General features: G+C 48.3%; 5 protein-coding genes across 5 annotated transcripts; 2 read left to right on the forward strand and 3 right to left on the reverse strand.

Annotated features, from left to right (window-relative positions):
• Positions 1 to 26: 26 nt before the first annotated feature.
• On the forward strand, positions 27 to 2,177 carry BDR25DRAFT_358155 (uncharacterized protein; the record flags this gene model as incomplete). Its single annotated transcript, XM_033695897.1, has 5 exons — positions 27 to 187; positions 214 to 515; positions 577 to 721; positions 760 to 1,743; positions 1,829 to 2,177. 5 exons carry the CDS (start codon positions 27 to 29, stop codon positions 2,175 to 2,177), a joined length of 1,941 nt encoding a protein of 646 aa, XP_033544732.1.
• A 130-nt stretch (positions 2,178 to 2,307) lies between these two features.
• Positions 2,308 to 3,833, forward strand: BDR25DRAFT_358156 (uncharacterized protein; the record flags this gene model as incomplete). The annotated part of the gene is made up of 4 exons (XM_033695898.1): positions 2,308 to 2,464; positions 2,501 to 2,681; positions 2,732 to 3,141; positions 3,169 to 3,833. 4 exons carry the CDS (start codon positions 2,308 to 2,310, stop codon positions 3,831 to 3,833), a joined length of 1,413 nt encoding a protein of 470 aa, XP_033544733.1.
• A 726-nt stretch (positions 3,834 to 4,559) lies between these two features.
• Positions 4,560 to 6,182, reverse strand: BDR25DRAFT_60348 (arabinosidase). Its single transcript, XM_033698803.1, has one exon. It carries the CDS (start codon positions 5,801 to 5,803, stop codon positions 4,718 to 4,720), a length of 1,086 nt encoding a protein of 361 aa, XP_033544734.1. The 5' UTR covers positions 5,804 to 6,182; the 3' UTR covers positions 4,560 to 4,717.
• Positions 6,183 to 7,541, reverse strand: BDR25DRAFT_60347 (DUF572-domain-containing protein). Its single transcript, XM_033698802.1, has one exon. It carries the CDS (start codon positions 7,442 to 7,444, stop codon positions 6,563 to 6,565), a length of 882 nt encoding a protein of 293 aa, XP_033544735.1. The 5' UTR covers positions 7,445 to 7,541; the 3' UTR covers positions 6,183 to 6,562.
• Positions 7,542 to 8,438: 897 nt separating this feature from the next.
• BDR25DRAFT_266351 (HET-domain-containing protein) lies at positions 8,439 to 10,425 on the reverse strand. Its single transcript, XM_033686979.1, has 3 exons — positions 10,100 to 10,425; positions 9,232 to 10,036; positions 8,439 to 9,173 (listed from the first exon to the last, which is right to left on the reverse strand). Exons 2-3 carry the CDS (start codon positions 10,020 to 10,022, stop codon positions 8,465 to 8,467), a joined length of 1,500 nt encoding a protein of 499 aa, XP_033544736.1. The 5' UTR covers positions 10,023 to 10,036; positions 10,100 to 10,425; the 3' UTR covers positions 8,439 to 8,464.
• Between the last annotated feature and the right edge of the window lie 598 nt (positions 10,426 to 11,023).

Genomic DNA, 11,023 nt, shown 5'->3' on the forward strand with positions numbered 1-11,023 from the left:
TAAACCACTCCTTTTTAGCGCCATCCATGTCTTCAATGATCCGAACTCGGGCCTTGCGAAAGGAGTTCGTTGTTGATAATCTACGGAAGCCTGACCTAATCGCCCCAAGCCACGAGCCATCCAGAGTGCTTCCACCTAACAACGTATTACCCAATCTTGAGGCAGTGTCTCAGCGACCTCGACTTCCGTCTTCATCGGAGAGCCCGATCAAAGACAAGAAGCAGGAACTCGTGGCCCAAGTTCAAGTAGCATCAACCGACCCAATGCAACAATCTTAGGTTTCAATCCGTCCGAAATTGTCTTCCCGTCCAACAGCGTCCGGAAAGTATTTGGTATCAAGACTCGGAGTCGTAAGCTCCAGCCGCAAAGTACTAAGGAACGCGACCCCCGATCTCTCAGCAATGTTGACATCCTTCTACACAATCTAACTACCTCAAACCCCCCCGAACTCGGTACCTCATCACGAATCTATAATACCGATTCGATCACAACCCCTGGCCTAGCCGGGCTAGAAAGTTCCCCACTTCCTTCGAATCCTCAACTACCCTCAATACGCATACAAAAAAACCCATATAGCGGAAGATAGCTGCTTCAGCAACATATCAAAAAACTCCCCTAGCATATATTGTCTAGATAATGGAAACGTTTTCATCGGAAAGCTCAGGAGATGCCGCCACCAACCTCAATGGACGAGGAATGGCACAAAGTTCGGAACCGTTTAGTCACAGACCTACAGCAGGCCATTAAATCGTTCCGGAGTTCAATACGTCGACAGGACACCGTTATCGAGCCCGAACTATGTATGGCCGGGGAGAGCGATGATAAATCTGAGACTGTGCAGCTAAAGCCCATCATATTGAATTCGGTGTGGAAGCAAATTTGCAAGAAAAAAGTCCAAAAGCCTATAAATGAACTAGCCTATCTTGATGAACTGACTAAGGGAAGAGTTGAAGTCCATCTCCGTGCACCGAGATTTGCAGGGCGCCTCCAATCAAATCCAGAAACAGAATCTGGACCCTCACCCGTCGCTCATAGTACCGCGAAAGTTTACGTACTTCTTCCAGACAAATTTTCGCCACATGGATTCTCCGCAAGTTGCATGCAGGTGGGGTGTACTTCGCGCGAAGAAGCGGTTGCCGAACGTCCGTGGATCATCGAGGGTCTTATCCGTGTCGACAGGGAGATATATGCACTTACCACTGCTCATCCAATCTTCGATGCAATCTCGTACGGAGATGACTCTGTGAGCGAATTATCTGCATCAGAGTCGAGTTCTTCATCTAGCTCCGATCTATCTGGTCCTAACAATTCTCCTCCTTTGGAATTTCCAAGAGGAACTCGACTTACCAACGTTTCTGAGACGCAACCCCACACAGCTCAGAGGAGCGAAGAGTCTTCGAGGTGGTCATTGGCTGCTCTAGGTCCTGTGAACTACGCTAGCCGATCCAGTTTGTCCGGATTAGGAGACTACGACTTCAGCACGACTGAGAGTTACTTTGCGCTCGTACAATTAGACCGGAGGGGAGATGTACTGTACAATTTTTACGAGTCTCCGGGAAATCCCCAGTCAGAATTTTGCACTATTAAGAGTATCTCCTCAGATTTTACTGGTGGAGAAGTGCTCATGATCTGCTCACCAGCCGATGTTAGGCCGGGATATTTACTTGATGGATCGGCATTATTTATGAACAGAATGAGCGTCTTTCATACCAAAAAGATTCAAACTCAAGTCCCCTTTGGTAGGTGACCCTCCACATTCAAAGGAGTTTCTAGCCAGCACTATGGCACACGAGGGGCATTCTGTTAGCTAACCACACATAGAAATCAGCGTGTCTGGTACCTGGGTTGTCTGCGGCGGGAGCTTGCTTAGAATGATTATCGCGGTATATGAGTGCGAGGCATACGTTCATATGCTACCAGTCGATCAAATAATCCGAAGCATCCAATCACTCGTGTCCAAGAACGGCCGCAAAGCTTTAGTCGACCTTGCAGTCAGGAACCTTCCCAGGATACAGTATGACCAAGAAGGTGAAATCACGGTGGTAAGCCCCTCACTTCCTAGAGCTCAAGCAGAGAAGCCTCATGTCTCTTCCACTGATGCTCAGCCGCCTCCAACAAAAACGGCAGAGGGAGAAAAGACGGGAATAGAGACGGGAATAGAGATACCAAATCTCTGAATTTAAGAGGCCTGCGGCTTATAGGTGTCCTTGTTGCAAGGTGTGTGTTCGCTTCCTGCCTTGGTCTAGTAAGTCAGCTCCCTTACTCTCTCCATTCGAAAAACCCGTTAATGGCAGATAGGGTAACACGATGGTTCCTACAATAGCCCCGAAGATATCAGATGAGTTTGATGATCTACGTAATATTGGATGGTACTGTTCTGCGAATCTACTAGCGGCGAGCACAATGGAGCCGATCTTTGACTTAATGGACACTTGGTTCTCGCCTAAATGGATCCTCCTATTGCGTGTGGTGTTTCTAGTGGCCGGGTGGATGGTATCAGGGTTTGCACGAACATCCACTATCTTGATCGTAGGCAGATTAATTTCTGGGGTGGGAGTGGCCGGGGGTCTGAACGGAATCTCTCACCTTCTGGCAATCGCGGTTCCGCCACCTGTACTTGAAAAGCACTGTAACTTCTTGATGGGCATGTCATACGAACTCTCTCGGATTGGAGGATTGTTGTAGGCACTCTATGAACCTAAGTGGAGATCCTGAGCTTACGTCGTTCTAGTTTTGGAGCCGCGCTTGCCGATTCCCTCAAATGGCGCTGGTGTTTCTACCTTATTTCCGGCTTTATGTTACTTGTACCCATATTTGCGATTCCCCTGCTTGAAGACTCAAGAGTTGTACAAGGCCGATGGCCAAACTTCTGGAAAATTCAACACTTGTTGGCTATATTGTCTTCTTTACCCACAATTTGCTTGCTTCTTGCTATGCATTGGGGTATCCGGGATGGCTGGGGAGCCGCAAAAGTGATCTCATTGTTTGCTCTTGCTGGAATATACCTTACATTTCGTTTCCTTTACACTTGGAAAGCTGGTCCCGCCGAATTACACTTGCTCTGTATAAATATCACGTTTGGGGCTTCGTTTTACCCTCTACTTTACCTCCTCCGTAAGTCAACGACCCTCGTTTTCGCGTGTTAACAACATTATTGACGGTACGCAGCGATTTGGCTCCAAGCTCTACAAGTAAGCAATACTATTGACGGAAGTGTAATGTTCCTTCCTGCCATAGCAACCCTCTCTGTAGGGGCCATTCTAGGAACCAGTCACATTATCCCAAGGACGATATCGTTCATGGAAGTCCTCTTTTTCTATTCTTGTGTGCTTATGGCAGTAGGATCTGGGCTATTATCCACGCTTCGAGTGGACAGCGGCCAAGACAAGCGAATAGGGTACCAGGTTCTATTTGGTCTTGGGGCTGGTCTTGGGGCTAGCCTCGGGGTGCGCACAGCAGCGCTCTTGGAGACCATCAAAAATGAGCACCGATTGGACAATCCATCGACTGTGCGAAGAAGCGAAGTATGTGGAGGCGCCCTCGCAATCGGAGCAGCGCAAGTGGTCCTCCAGACACAGCTCCTCAAAGGCGCACCGGAAGTGGCGTCACTCCTGAAGACTGGAGCTACTTCGTTTAAGAACAGCACCAGTCCAATCCCGCCCTCATTATTGATCGGCTACAATACTGCTTTGACTCGGGCTTTTCTTGTCTCTGCTGCAGCAAGCACGTTGGGAGCTACGGTCAGAATAGTCGTATACATTACACACCGGCTTTCAACACGTCAACCTCCATCTGAATACCTACCCAGGCCTGATGAGCTGGAACAGGAGTAGGAGCCAGGACTATAATGTTAAATCACCTACCTCTGTCTGAATTTGGCATTTACCCTCAAACTCAACGCTACGTTCCTGCTGAACTGGCTACTCCTCCTCCTACTGAACTGGAGTTATTGCCAATCTCCTCTTCTCACCGTTTTCTATCACCCTATTACAGAACTATCTATTCTATACCTGTCAAAAAAACCTGACTACTCAAGGACAATAAAGTGGAGGTAAAAGACCGTACCCGAGGAGATCCCGTACATAAATGCTATAGTATTAGAGATTAGTGTGGCGTTTGGGTATGTGAGAATATGACTGCGACCTAGGGGGAGAAGACCCAGTCAAGCAAATTAATAATCTAACCCTTTTATATTAACCCCCCAATATTTTCTTTATCTCCTTTTATCAATGAAAATGTTGGGACGGAGAATATATAAGGTATGGTAAATGATGGAGCGACTAGGCGACCGGATTTCTAGAATGTGAGTATTGTCTCTCGCAGAAGGAAGCTCTTACGCAAGATACTAGTTACACTATAGTCTAATGGACACTATGAATGGAGCATGCTGTGGGAAGACTTAAGAGCCATCTGATATTTCTGGCGATATTGTGTTTTCTTTTCCGAAATACCTCAGATTATATGCTATTACGTGCCGCAGCAGAGCCTACCACCCGGTAGAAACCAAGTAGAGAAGAATGAAATCTTGAAACGCCTTCCGCTGTAGATTTAATGGCCACTAGCTATTTACGGAACACACTAACACTAGTTCTTTCGGGGGCATTCAGACACCCCTTTAGTTTCCCACACCGCATTGTCATTTCCCTATGTACAAATATCTACATCACACACAGCACTTCCTTCCCCCCGTACTCCCACATCTCAATCTCATCATCCCTCACGGATACTTCGCCCCCAACGCACTCACCACCACCGCATTCACCGGCAACACGGCGCCATGTCTCAAATTCTTCGGAAAATTCGCCCTATCACTGGCCGTCCACCCCGCATTTCCCTTCTGCACATCAGTCGTCTCAAACGGCCTATACCCGTCACTGCCATAAAAATCCAACAACACATGCGCCTTCCCAGCAGCTTGATTATCCCAATACGCCGCTGGGCCCTCCACCCCCGACTGGATAATCGCAGACGCACCACCTGGACGTGTCCATGTGCCGAAGAGGCCAGTTGAGGAGAGCTCCATGAATACCGTCTTTGCGGTTTCGTCTTTCATAAACCGCGCATATGACGAGCCGCCGATAGGCAGGATATCTAGGTCGATGATATTCGTTGGACTCTTATTAATATAATCCTGGGGCGCGGAAAACGTCTTGAAATCCTTGGTATACGCATATCTGATCCTAATAGCACTGGGACTCCCCGTGTGTTTCGTATCACTAGTCGGATAGAATTTGCTCGCCCAATGTACGAAATACTCGCCTTTCGCCTCATCCCAGAGTGCTTCCGGCGCCCATACCATCCCCGCTGTTGCATCCTCCACTACGACTAACCTCTCGTTACCCCAGGTCACAAGGTCGTTGCTTTCCCAGACGAATATCCCACGACTGCCTGTGCGTTGGGCGGCGTCCCATGTCGTTTTCCCAATGTTGAGGTCAGTGCCGATGATGTACCATTTCTTGCCAGCTTCGCTACCACCGCCGGGGACAATAGCGGGATCGCGGACACCCCCGGTGCCTTTTGTGGCGGTGATGACGGGGTTGCCTTTGTTAAGGGCTTTAAAGGAGAGGGCGTTGTTGCCGTTGGAGAGGTAGAAGTATATGCTGGGTTTGTCGCCTAGGAAGAAGGCGCCGAGGTATCCGGTTAGAGAGGGGTCGGCACGGGAGGTGAGGGCGTTGGTGTTGGCATCGGTATTGGTGGCGGGGAGGTAGGAGGTTAGGTTTAGGGATTGGTAGATTGGGGTAGAGAAGGTGGGCGTGAAGAGAGCGAGGAGGGGAGCGTAGAACAGCGATATTGATGACCGCATGTTGTTCAGAATTTCGGGAATGCTAGCCACTGAGGCATGCAAGCAAGGAATAGTACAACAAGTCGAGCTCAATTGGACTTGAAATTGACAAATTGCTGATCGAGCTTAGACAGAAGAGAGACGTTGAAGTCCATACTTAATAAGAAAATGGGACCTGGTTGCCGAGCTTCATCATAGGCTGGCAGCTATCTATCCTATAGGAGCGAAATCTAAAATCCGGTGGTGTCGTTATTGCAATATATTTGCTTCCGGGCAGAAAAGCGGAGGTTGAGGCTCTTTAGGCGTTTAACCCTGTGTGTTGTGTCACATGCGGAGGTTTTAGATTGGGATTTTAGGGTAGGGGCTGTGATTGGCTGCGTCAACGCTTCGAAGCGTTTGATGTTCCTGTCAGTTCGAACGCGAAGGCAGAATCGAAATTGGTCGTGTGCTGGAATTCCCCACTGAAGCTAAAAAGGCCCTTGACTGATAGACTCGGCTAGGAAGGACAGGAGAATATTGTTTCGAAAGGGTTCAGTGCTGGGAAGGAAAAGTGAAGCATCTGATTGATATGATGATGCTATGTCAATGTAAGATTCCCGAACACCGTTCATGCTTCGCCAGATTCTACTCTCTGAAATTGTTGCTCTTTTCAGAGAGTGGATGCCGTGAAGAGGGTTCTAAAACGTCCGGGAGGCTATACCACATCATGGATCCATTCAAGGCAGAGCATGGAAAGCTCTATACGATCGATAAAGGTGGAGTGGATGCAAAGAGTGGGTTTCAGTCACTGTCTGAGCCGTACCCGTCGAGGAGTACAGCCGATTTCGCTGGGGTGGGCTTTGGTGGGTCTGTGAAAGCTGGGACTGGTGGTGTCGAGGTCTGGACGGGCTTCTTCTTGATGCCCAGAGCGGCGCTCGCATCCTTCTTCGTCTTGACCTGCTTTGTGAATGTCGGTATTGGCGCTGCTGCTGGTGGCGCGGCTTCCCACTCCTCATCGTCAATCATTTCTTCCCCAAGATCGAGCAAGGACCTCCGCTCGAATGCCCTCCTAGCAGCCTCCGCATCCTCCTCTTCCTGCCTCTTCCGCTCGTCGTCCACAACATCCGCGACGTCGGCTACATCCGTCTTCGTCCCCTCCTTCTCCGCCTTCTCGATCCTCGCATTCCGTGACCGAATCTCATCCAATGCATCCGCGATAGCCATCTCTGTCTTCGCATCGAGCACTTTTGTTTCTAATTCCTTCATGGCATCGTGCTCCGCCTCCTCTCTCTCAAGCCTGTCCAGTCTCTCCTCTTCCGTCTCCTCAGCCAACTTCGCCTCTCTCCACGGCTCAAAATTCCGTTTCGCGCCCTTCTCGCACTCGTAATCCATATTCTTCGGATCTGTCTTGAAGGTGATTTCTCCGCTACATCTCGTGCACCGAATGTAGAAGCGGTAGACGACGATGTTGTAGTACTTCTCGTCGGAGGTTTCTTTACGCGCGTTGAACTTTCGGCCTTTGTAGATGAACTCGCCACAGTGCGTGCATTTCATAGAGAAGGGCGCCATCAGACGGACGGTTTGGAGTTTCTTAGGCCCGGTGGATTTGCTGCGGTTGCGGCCGAGTTTGGAGGGGTCGAAGTCGGGAGGGTAGTATTTGGTGAGGACTTTTCGCTCGGACATAGTGGCGGTGGATCAGATGAAGAGCTAGACAGGAGGGATGGGTTGTGTTTTGGGGGGTCCTTGTATTCGGTGAGAGTATCGCGAGCGTGAGGTGTTGTGGTTGTTGAATTGTTGGAGTGCCTGCGGCGAAATAACTAAGCTAACTAACGCGTGCCCCCTGCGTAGCGAGACACCCTGTGTGGCGAGACAAATAAGGGCTACTTTGACTTTCAGCAGCTGAAAAGTCCATGCGCGCAACAAAGTTGTTATAATTCTATAGGGATGACCTACTGGAGCCAATTCTAAATGCCTATAGTCAACACTTTCCTAAAAGTTACGTTTGCACTGTCACCTCTGCGCCTGATTTATACAGCGCCTTCTTTTGTAGCGTAATAGACTTACCCCCCTACAGCTTTAATGGTAAGTCTTTCTTGCTCCTACTTTTCATAAAATAGCCTTATACTAGCCCCAAACCCTCCCTCTAAACTTAGAAGTCATCATTAGCCTTGTGCGCGCTGTTGTGGGCAAATTCATACACGGCCGCCATGTCGATTTGGTACTTCTAGCGGAAGCGAACACTGATCCTAGCTAACGCGAGATGACTCCGCGCGTATTTAACGATTGACTTGGAGCAGCACAAGGACTCACCCGACCCCAGCGCTGGAAATGATCCTTAATTAATCCGTATATCTCTCCGCAGTGCCATCCATTCTAGACGGTCATGACAAGGGGGTAGCTATTGCGGCTCGGTCTTCCTCCCTGCTTGTGGTGGCGAACTAAAGTATCTTATGCATCAATTGTGTGCTTATACGTACCTAGTCACATTACCACAGAGCCCTTTTTGCTTGAAGAGGATATGGATCAAAGAGTCTTCGCATCAGCAGTCCTACTGAGGTTTATCTAAAACATTAGTCATTATAGTACGCTTGCTATAAAGACAAGCAACATAGATAGAAAAAGTGTACATGTAAGTTCTGCTTAAAAGGGTATATCAATTGCGTACATGTACCCATTTCTCCATGAATCCTGGCGTAAGGTCGTTCACACAAGTCGTATATCGATCCTCTGTTTTACGACGTAGTCGCTTTGTATCGATCCAACACCAATCCTTCTATACTCGCCATCCACACCGGTTGACTTGACAATTAGAATATAGAATTCTTGAATACCCCTATTGCTTCTCCTTCCTACAAGAACACATTGTTCTTTGCGAAGATCTTGACCTCCCTCAACGTCATACTGCATCCTCCCTCTTTCTACTCCACTATAATCCAAGACCGTACACTGTGTCTCATAGAGTCTTGTTGTACAGTTCTGAAATGTCCATAGGTCGGCGATTATGGCGTGGTCGCATTCGCACTTCTCATCAAATAGGAGGTGATCATTCCACTCAACTTCACCTAGGGTGATGTCCATGAACTGAATGCCTCCACTACATGCCATCCATGACCAAGATGGCACATAATAATCGTACGCAATCTCTTTCATCTTGTTGTTCGATGCCTGCCAAAGGAGATTCCTATGAAAGTACTTCTGGAAGATGCCATATCTGCTATGACAATTTAAAGCACCCTCCATACGAACCACCAAACCAGATATTGCAACGTATCGGTCAGTTGGGACAGTAAGAGTCCGCATTGAGTAATCCTGGAAAAGGAAAGCAATACAGTCTAGCGTACGTCTCATGCCTGATCGAATGAGCCGATCCGGGAAATTTGGATCTAGTATAAAGTACCTGTTTGTTACAGGGCTATAAATCAAGATGTTTTCGTCAGACAAATGTTGTCAACAGGATTTTAAGCTCTTACCTCCGTAGCCGGGTAAGGTTCTCGCAGTAAATCCCTTCGCCACATTCCCAGTATGTCTGATTGGCACTAAAATGGATAGTACGTCGCGACAGAACCCCTTCCTGCATTACCCAAGCTCGCTTGTTAAGTAGCGCATTGCCAACATCATTGTTAAAATCATCTATATCAGTGCTGATATAGAACTGTTTGCCGGAAGCATCTTGAACATAGACATACTCAGTGCTTACGTCCCGCTTAAGGAACCCTGCTTTAGAGTTGACTGCCGCAGTTGCAGCAATTACGCAGTGAGCGTGCGAAAAGACAGTTTCCATTTTCCCAGATTCCAATTCCCAATCTTTACCATTATCTCCATCTTGGATGATGCAGAGTGAGTCAATCCAGAGATAGGAGATGTCAAGCTCTCGGGTCACCTTAACGGCGTCTTGGAAAGTCTTTGGTAGTTCAGAAAGACTAAATCCTTTGGACCGCTGAATAATATTATCCCGAGTTGTACAGTATACTTTCTTCTCTTCAATTGATGGATCACCCCAGCAGTGAGATAATGCGACATATTTCTGCTTGGCTATCTCTGAGACAGATACAAGACGGATAAAGTCTGAAGCGTAATCTAAATCCTTTGGATTACCAACGTAGAGGACTCTTGTCGGCATTGCTATTTTGGATGCATCTTGGCCCTTGTGGCAACTATGAAACTTGTCGCACTGACGAAGCCATGCGCGAAGGAGTGCAAATTGCGTAGGGCTTTCACGCTCAGGTAGAATTGGGAGGCCTATTGGGATATCGCGTCGCATTCCAGTCGAGTTCTCTGTTTCAATATATACAGTAAGTACTGCTTTTCTCTAGCACGCAGGAATATTCAAGAACGGACCTGGATCCCAACAAAACCGTACAAGACGTGGGCCTTCTTTTACTCGAAGTGCTGAGTGAGTTCGCTCTATGTGTATATTTCCGTGAGCACCGTGGAACCGCTGAAATGCTTGAAGAAGCAATTTGCAAATCGAACAGTTTTCTGCAGAAGTACCGATATCAGAAAGACTAGTGCGGTAAGTGGTATTCGTATGAGCCTCAGCTACGAGTGCGCTGCAGTAGGAACAAACGTGGATGATATCAGGTAGCGGACGTAGTCGTAAACTCGAGAGAAACTGTTGTGCAAAGTGGTTGTCGAAATGAAGAAGCCAATCTTTGCGAAACTCCTATTCCCTAGTTAGTCTACTGTCTACACTTTCACGGTCAACTTACCCTCTACACCACCAGACACACCTGCATTAGCAGCAGCCTCGCGCCTCAGTGTTCGCAGGTCAACTTACTTCCTACCCACCAGACACACTGGCATTAGCAGCAGCTTCGCGTCTCAGTGTTCGCAGGTCAACTTACCTTCTATACCACCAGACACACCAGCATTAGCAGCAGCCTCGCGTTTCAGTGTTCGCAGGTCAACTTACAAACTACATCACCAGACACACCAGCATTAGCAGCAGCTTCGCATTTCAGTGTTCGCAGGTCAACTTACGTCCTACACCACCAGACACACCAGCATTAGCAGTAGCCTCGCGTTTCAGTGTTCGCAGGTCAACTTACGCCCTACACCACCAGACACACCAGCATTAGCAGCAGCCTCACGTCTTAGTGTTCGCAGGTCAACTTACAACCTACACCAGCATTAGCAACAGCCTCGCGTTTCAGTGTTCCCGGGTCAACTTACCACCTACACCACCAGACACACCTGCATTAGCAGCAGCCTCGCGTTTCAGTGTTCGCAGGTCAACTTACGTACTACACCACCAGACACACC

Source organism: Lindgomyces ingoldianus, assembly GCF_010093535.1.
Source record: "Lindgomyces ingoldianus strain ATCC 200398 unplaced genomic scaffold BDR25scaffold_27, whole genome shotgun sequence".
In the NCBI taxonomy this organism is placed as follows: Eukaryota; Fungi; Ascomycota; class Dothideomycetes; order Pleosporales; family Lindgomycetaceae; genus Lindgomyces; species Lindgomyces ingoldianus.